This window comes from Tasmannia lanceolata, unplaced genomic scaffold (genome assembly GCF_043159265.1).
Source record: "Tasmannia lanceolata isolate RefF3 unplaced genomic scaffold, GAP_Taslan_0.1 ptg000006l, whole genome shotgun sequence".
NCBI lineage: Eukaryota > Viridiplantae > Streptophyta > Magnoliopsida > Canellales > Winteraceae > Tasmannia > Tasmannia lanceolata.
In genome coordinates this window covers 25,958,735-25,967,061 of record NW_027518683.1, presented here as the reverse complement: position 1 = coordinate 25,967,061, position 8,327 = coordinate 25,958,735, and the positions used below count along the sequence as shown (strand labels likewise).

Below are 8,327 nucleotides of genomic sequence, written 5' to 3'. Positions count from 1 at the left end.
ACAGCCTCAACTGGCAAAGATTAAATGTCTAGTTTCACAGCCTCTACGAGGTGAGGTTATAAATTCCAGTTTCCAGACCCTATTGGTTGAGTCTAAGATTGGTCTTTCATGACTATGCGCCATTTTCATCCACCCATTGGTTAAGGACGGGATACGATAATCATAGCTATGCTAGGGTTCCGTGTATATAACACCAAAGAGGTCCCATTGGACCCACAATATGAGGAAATTGTTGGTGAGCTTAAGCTCACCAAACTTATGGTGAGCTAGCTTGCCCAATCACATGATAGGAGCTGATTTTTGGTACACATCCTATCTATGATAGGGCCTTGCAAATGAATGGTTTGGATCACCACAGAAAATGTGGGACCCATGTGATTGGGGCGCTTAAGCTCACCAACACTTTCCTCTGTGTGTATATATATATAAAAGGAGGAAAGGGAGTTTCACTGTTTCAGGACACGTCGGCTTCTCATTCCCCCTTAAATATATTTTATGCTTTAAAAGGTCTAAAAAAAAAAAAAATGGGAAGAAAAATGAAAAAAGTAGGAAATAATGCCGGGAAAAAAGTCTAGACAAATGGAAAATGAATTTTGACCAATTTCCGCAACAAAATCTCGGCTAAAAGTCTAGACTCTCTCTCTCTCTCTCTCTCTCTCTCCTCGAGCTCAAGCCTGCTCTGCTTTCACGGATCCAAGAATCGAAGGTACTTTCCCCTTCTTATTCGTGATTTTCCCCTTTCTTCTTCTTCTCAGATTTTGTTTTCTCCCTTTCGCCCTTTCTCATCCCATCCTTTTTCTCTGAAAAATCAGGTCCTTAGCGATCCATGGAAATGCGGCATTTCTGATCAGTACTGAGGTGGGAGGCTGTGGAGTCCCAAGGAGTTTTGAGTTTCCGGCGGGACTTGGTGATGATTTCTTCGGATTCTTTGGGGAGCCACCCATGACTGAGACATGTAAAGCAACACCGATCGATAGTAATTTGTTTACTGTTTCTTAGCCATTTGGTGATGACTCAGACATTTTTCTGGCTCTTACGGTTAGACTGTGCTAATTGATTATGGTTATTTTATTTTGAATCAGAAATACCTACCAGGATCATGATTGCAATGAGAAGGAGAGAACTACAAAGCTTTTTCTTTTTTCGAGTTATTCCTGAGAAAACTATTGATCTCCCCATCAGGATATACAGTCAATCACCACACATAGTGAGGTTATTAAATCTTCGTATATATTTATGGTTGAATCTTGATTAAATGTTGCCAAACATAGTTAGCTGAAAGAGGTTATCAAATTAGCTCTCTGTTTCTTGGATGCTTGACTTTTCAATCTAGGTTTTCCTGTTTTAAGTATTTTTTTTGTTTTTATCTATTACGGGTGTGTCCAAGCAAATATTGGTTATGATAGATTTATATCAATCTGGCTTAATGGCTTCCAAATTGTCTTTATTAGCCCATTTGGAAATGAGATTGAACCGGTTCCCTATTCTAAACAATCCTTTCTGATCTCTTAATTCTGGGTACTACAGATTCTTAATCTTAAAGTTCCAAGTGGAATACTATCTGTTTCAGAAAAAACATAATCCATTCATACAATCCGCTCAAAACCGGATTGGGCATACTGTTTCAACAACCATGACTACGTGTATAAGCCTTAGGGAAGAGATGGGACTGCAATCAAACCTATATTACTTGGAACTGTGATATCTATATAAAGGATTTTGGTCCATAGTTAAAAAACTTTGCAAGAGATCAGTTTAAAAAATCCTTTTGAAAACAAAGATTATGGATATCCGTGGCACCCACAAATCTCACTCATATCTACTTGGGATTTCACTTCAATGCAGGATAAGATCAGAGAAGAATCACAGAGGTTTCTTCAAATGGGCTGGAAGTATATCATGGCCATGGGATTTGCATCAGGTAATAAAGTTACAAATTTTAATTTCTTTTTCTTTTCATTTTTTTTATCTCGCTTTCTCTCATTTTTCTCTTTTGCTCATAATATTCTTTGATGTTTCTGTGCAGCATTTATGGGCAATTCTCAAGTGCGGTAGCCTTTCTCCAGCTTCTAACCAGTCCTTTCCAATTTCTATGATCAATCATTTCTCCCTCAACGCCACAACTGCTTCTATGAAGCAACAGCCCCTTGGTGAAAAGGGGGTTATAGATTATTAGATTGATATCATTATAAATTGTTTCTCTTTAGATGGATATCATCATTGTAAATTTATAGATTATAAATTGATTCTTCTTGCTTCAGTTTGTGTACCCCATGCTTCTTCAAAAAACAGTTCTTCCTTAACTTCTTGCTTTTGATGAACTTCTTGCTTTCTGATGAACTTCTTGCTTTTGAAGTTTGATGAGCTTCTTGCTTTTTTAAATCAGCATTTAACTTGATAGTTCTCTAAGAGTGTATTTGGATGAACACCCCCACTGTTCATAGCAGTATGTATGATGATTGCTCTCTGTGGTATCAATTTCATCTTATTTTCTTGATTTTTTGTTCTTTTTAAATGGAAAAATTTCCTCTACCTCTTGGGTTTGGTGACATGATAACCTGTTTAACAAAATAAATTGACTATGAAATCATATTTGAGTAGTTCATGTAGAGGTAATGTTTCATAATTTTATTGCGACTGCTTTGTAGCCAACAATTCATCTCAGGGGCCGTTTGGGTATGCCGATTTTAGAATCCGGGATTTCTTCAAAATTGTAGATGAGAGGCAAGAGAAGAAGCGGACCTGCCGTCGTTTTCTGATTTCCCGCCCTTTTTCCCGTCAGCAACAACATAGTAGATCATCCAATGTTCCCAGGCTTTAGAAATCTCAAGATGCAGAAGAGAATTCTAAAACCTGGTTTCTTACTTCAAATCCAAGAAATGCTGTCAGGACAGCATACAAAAGCTTGATCATGAACCCTCCTTTACACTGTTTTCAAACTAAAACATGGAATCTAAAATCCGCGTATCCAAACAGCCCCTTGGTTTCTAGAATAATGCATGATCATGGCAACTTTTTTTCTTTCATGGCCTGAACCAGCTACTTGAAGAATTTTGTTTACTAGAGCTTAGGAGTCAAACCACTGAAATGGATGCATTGCCTTTGGTTTAATAGCAGCAGCAGATTGTAGAACTAAGGTAACTAGCACCTGTGAAGAGTCCTGCATTTTAGTAAATACTTTCTACTGCATCATTTTATACTTTTATGAAAAAATAGGTAATTATATTGGAATGATTAGCAAAAAAAACATTGACATGCTATTTTTTAAATAGGTACGGAAAAGGCTTTTTATGGAAATACTGGATTATTTGGTTGGATATGCTATCTTTTTCCAATTTGTTGATCTTGATTGGCTTCACGTGATGAATTTCTTGAATTTACGTTGATCAGTTCTCAGAAAGCTACCCGTTTAACTCATAACCTATAAGTATTGAAGAAACCCATGAAAAAATTGATTCAATCGAATTGTAATATTGAGTTTTGATTTTTAGGGAGAAAGTTATATTTTAAATATCTTTTAATTCTAATTACAGATATTGCAATTGAAATTCCGTAGTACATGCATAATCTGATTTTTTTTTTATGAATTTATGATTACTTCCATATTTCTTCCTTTCTGTGGGGCTTTTCCATATTTACCCAAGATTTATTCTTTGGGTTTCTTTCCTTGAGGGGTTTCCCTTATTCTATGAAAATCTAGGATTTCACCTGCAGAAATGCCATTTTCATTATCACCTATAAAAACATCTATGGCCTGCAGTGCAAGAAAAAATCCTCATTAAATGGGCCATGTTTGGGTTGCAAAGGAAAAAAACAATGGCCCATGTATCTCATGCCTTCCATTAAAAAAAATGATATCTCATTCCTTAAAATTTTGTTGCATTAATTATTGCTTACATTGATTCTTTTACCAAACCGAACTTAGAACTCCACATAAACTTCAGTCATGTTCCCCATCAATTAGAAACCTACATGGAAACTATTGATTCAGGAAATGATATTCAAACTCTGTTGTTTTGGTAATGGCAATCCACCCTTTCTATTATACTTTTCAAATTAACTATTAGAAGTCCAGTATGATTCAATAACAGCTGTCAATACCCAATTACAATAGTGTTTAATACAGTTAAGAGTTCCCCCCACTTGATATTTTTCATTTATTATTTTTTGTATTGGCAGCTTTTGCATTATTGAAGGATCGCATACTGTTCACGACTTTGAATAGATAATTCAAGGCAACATTAGGAATTGGAGGACCAAAATATTTTTCCTCATAGAAGAGGTGAAGATTCTTGAAGGGTAATGTAGATATATAATTGTAGGTTCATTGCCAAGAGAGTTTTCATTTTTTTAAGTTTATGCTTATGCAGAATGTATTTTTTTGTTTTCATATGCTCTATTGAATAATGAATAATGTCAGGAGATTAAGGGCGTGGCGTGTTGAATTTCTCTCTCTCTCTCTCATTTAAATATTTTTGTTGCCAGTATTAGGTTTTTATCACATCTATTCCCCGGATAATGGAATTATGGTTGACGTACTGATTCTAAAATTGGAGTTGCCATGTTGTGTTTCTTTGGAATTGCTTTCTAAACTTGGATGTTGAGGTCATTGGGATTGTTCTATAATATTCAATATTAGTATCTTTTTGTATTTTGTGTAGTCTGTGCATGGCTCGGAAGGTTTTCTATTACAAAAGTTTTTCCTGCAATCCAAATAGGGAGTCTTTGGAGTTTTTGGTTGAAGAAAATATCAGTGTTTTAAACCTTTTCTGCAAGTCCATTGGGTTGATAAACATAAGGACTCTACTCATCATTCTATGCATTCATAGTGTCTGATCTTTCGCATTGTGATTAATAGACTTTTTCTGCAGGTTTTGAATTACTTCTTCTTGAATTACTAGCCCAAACAGGCCTCGACATTTGGCTGCTGACATGTGACGAGATATGGGCTGCAATTAACATGGGGTATGCACCCTCCACATTGCAAAACACCGGAAGTAATCCTTCGCAAAAGTACTCAGCTCCTTGGCTGGCACATTATGACATTGGGTTTTGTACCAAATGCTAGATGAAAATTTTGTTGTATGAAATCAGATTTTGCATTGAATGTTGGATGAATTTTTTTGTGTGTGTGTTGCATGTCTGATACATTTGTTAATGATATCTTTGTTGAAAGAAAAAATAATACATATAACAATTTCACTAAACTCAGTTTGGCTACATAAGTTCAATTAGCAGCTAAACATTTATCCTCATACATTTTTTAAGAATGCATCTATTTTTAAAAGTCTTTAAGAATATTTTTTAAACTTGCCTCGTGCATCGCACGGGTGTCTTACTAGTACTACTACATAGCTAGAGGAAAAAGGAATTTCTTTTCTTTTTTATAGCTAGAGGAAAAAGGAATTTCTTTTCTTTTTTTGTGAACATTACATGCCAGTATTAATAATTACATTTTGTGCCACCCCTAAATTTTCTCTCCTATACTTTTTCTCAGATAGACACATAGCTCTCTCTCTCTCTATACGTTGCTTTTTCCTTTTTTTTTTTTGTCTTTTACTCTCTCTCTCCACCCCTGGCTCTCTATCGAGATATTTATCTTGCATCAAAAGGAATAATTTATTTGGATTTAATTAGAGATATTTGCTTTGTGTTATGGTTTCTTCCTTTTGTTTTCTTTTGTTGTTTTACCAAGACCATCTCGCTCCATTTTTTCTAATGATATCATCATTCCAAAAAAAAGACAGATTGAAATGGGTGTCATGCCAAATTTTAATGGTGTCTTTATCAACCTAATTTTTTACTTTGGAAAGTGACAACCTAATTTTTTACTTTGGAAATTGACGACTACTTCAATCAGAAAGACAAAGGCAATCTAGATTAATTTGCACGGCCATGATCCCTATTTACACATTGGATGATTTGATCTGATGATCCACCACAAGATCTTAACTACAAGATCAAAGCTCTAATCAGTCCATGGTTGAAATTTTGTTGACAAGCCCTAGATATCACTTATTTATATATTAATCGATAATTTAGGATCATCCTATCGTGGTCGGGACTATGTGTTAGATTTACAGTGGCCCACTAAATCAACGGACCTAATCTTCCCTCGCTCCAGTCCCAAAAGATTTAACTAATATTTACTCCCTCAGACGTCTTCATTTTGCGTAGTTGAGTTCTTCTCTTCCATAAAAAAAAAAATATTTACTCCCTGGTCTGTCTTCATTTGGGGTAGTTGAGTTCTTCTCTTCCATAAGAAAAAGCATATTAATTTTGGGCCACTGATATTGGCGCTAAAACATTTTAATAATCACAGTAACTCATTTTGTCTTTAATTATTTGAACAGATGTCAAATGTTATTACATTTCCTGAAAAGCTATCAGAAGCTTATTAAAAAATAAAAGACAAGTTGAGTTTGTGCAATTATTAAAATATGGTAGTGCCAATATCAGTAGCCTAATTTTGTAAGTGTAAAATAGAGATCGGAGTGCCACTGTTAAAGCGAGGGAGTACGGACATCAATTCCCGAAGGAGTACGGACATCAATTCCCGAAAACCATTTTCCAGCTCTGTTTAGATTGCAAGAACAACATTTCTCATGGAAAATTGTCTTGGGGAAAATTATAATTCCTCTAAAATACTAAAGCACAAATGGTTTTGGGGAAATTAGTATCTCGTTTTGGATTTCTAAAGAAACATTTTGGATGAAAATATTTTCTTGGAAAATTTTGTTCTTTCCACATTTCAAAGGAAAATGATTACATTAGGATGAATTTTGAGTGATGTTTTTTCTCAATTGAATGTCCCTTTATCTAATATATGTGAATAGGGGTGGTTCAACTTATGTTATATTGTGTGCAAAAAGAGTACCAAATTTTAGAATTTTTTTCTTTCCCAAACTTTCCACCCCTGTTTAGATTGCAAGAAAAACATTTGTGATGGAAAAACTTTTTTTGGAAAATTTTTTCTTTCCACAATTTAGAAGGATGTTTCTTATGAAAATAAATTTGAAAAAAACACTTCCTAAAAATTATAAATATTTTAATTAACCAATAATTGATTTTTTTTATTTCCATGATTTAGAGATAAATGGAATGATTTCGGTTAATTTAGAGGGATATTATCATAGGTAAAAAGTAAAATTTTCCTTTCCAAACTTAAAAATTTTTTTCCATGATTTAGCGAGAAATTTTTTATATTTCCATCATCCTCACAGGAAAACATAAATGATTCCAATTGGATCTTTCCAAACTCTTCCACCCATTTTTTTCTATTACATTCCCATTTCCTCCAAATTTCTATAGTTTTTTTTTTTTTTTTAATAACCAATTGGATCTTTCGTCTTAGCTTCGATCGTCAATTTTATTTTTTTTGCATTTCTATACATTGTCTTCATTTCTTGTTTCAGTTGGGTTAGGGTTGGGTCGGGTCTCATCGGGTTAGCATTTAGGGAATGCTATCTCGGTTGGGTTAGGGTTGGGTAAGACCCTTTTCAGCTCAAAATACAGTGCAGTTCAACCCGTGGGAAATGGTATATTGCCCCCTTTTCTTCCTCCGGACACCCCCCCTTAGTCATAAAAAGAATAGAAATAAATACACTCGATGGGTGGACTGGGAAGAAGGTATGAAGCACAAAACCATCTAACTCATCATCACTTAAATCACCATTTTCTTCATTTTGATTTTCAAGAGCCATCAATCAATTGTTTTCTTTGAAATTGTTTTCTAATGAAATCCAAATTTCTTTAGCATTTTTGCATGAAGAAACTTTTTCAAATAGATGTGAGGGCAAAGAGCAACATAAGGAAATCATGGCTTTTGAGTTAAGAGAAAATAATCTTTTATCATAATCACTAATTCTCTTAGATTTAGAATTTAAAACAAAGCCATTTTCAATTGATTTAAGCAAGTCTTTATCTAGACTCTTTAGATAAGACCTCATATGGATCGACCAAGATCCATAGTTGGTTCCATTAGGTTGCCAATATAGATCTTTTCTCTTGAAGAAATTTGAAAGTTCAAAAATCTATATAAATGCTTTTAGCTCTAATACCAAGTGAAATCCTACTAGGCAACCCAAGAGGGGGGTGAATTGGATGTCTTTAAAAAAAATTGTCCTCTTTAAAAACTTTTGTAAGATTAGTTTCAAAATCTTAAATGAATATCCTCTCTTAGACCTTTTGTCAAACACTTGTTAGATGGCTTTTGAAAACCCTAGTTGATTATTCTCTTTTTAATCTTTCTATCAAAATACTTGGTGGTTGATTAAAGATTGTAAATCCCACAACAAGATAAATGAATTAGGTGAATGGTTTCTTTT

At 34.3% G+C, this 8,327-nt stretch overlaps 1 protein-coding gene across 6 annotated transcripts; it reads left to right on the top strand.

Annotated features, from left to right (window-relative positions):
- Positions 1-477: 477 nt before the first annotated feature.
- LOC143880156 (uncharacterized) lies at positions 478-5,207 on the top strand. Of its 6 annotated transcripts, none has more exons than XM_077382936.1 (7): positions 478-706; positions 813-976; positions 1,083-1,212; positions 1,846-1,921; positions 2,027-2,150; positions 4,180-4,282; positions 4,872-5,207. In XM_077382936.1, exons 2-6 carry the CDS (start codon positions 943-945, stop codon positions 4,227-4,229), a joined length of 414 nt encoding a protein of 137 aa, XP_077239051.1. In that variant the 5' UTR covers positions 478-706; positions 813-942; the 3' UTR covers positions 4,230-4,282; positions 4,872-5,207. The 6 variants fall into 6 exon arrangements, 5 of the variants coding, with proteins under 5 accessions (XP_077239051.1, XP_077239050.1, XP_077239053.1 ...); XM_077382935.1 differs by having other exon boundaries at positions 479-706; positions 4,180-4,299; XM_077382938.1 differs by having other exon boundaries at positions 486-706; positions 2,027-3,137.
- Positions 5,208-8,327: the final 3,120 nt, after the last annotated feature.

Bases quoted from the DNA above. Each gene is read 5' to 3' on its own strand.
- LOC143880156 (XM_077382936.1), top strand. From the start codon at position 943: ATGACTGAGACATGTAAAGCAACACCGATCGATA. The intron at 1,213-1,845 runs GTTATTAAATCT...ACTTCAATGCAG, and splicing joins CAATCACCACACATAGTGAG to GATAAGATCAGAGAAGAATC. The intron at 1,922-2,026 runs GTAATAAAGTTA...GTTTCTGTGCAG, and splicing joins GGCCATGGGATTTGCATCAG to CATTTATGGGCAATTCTCAA.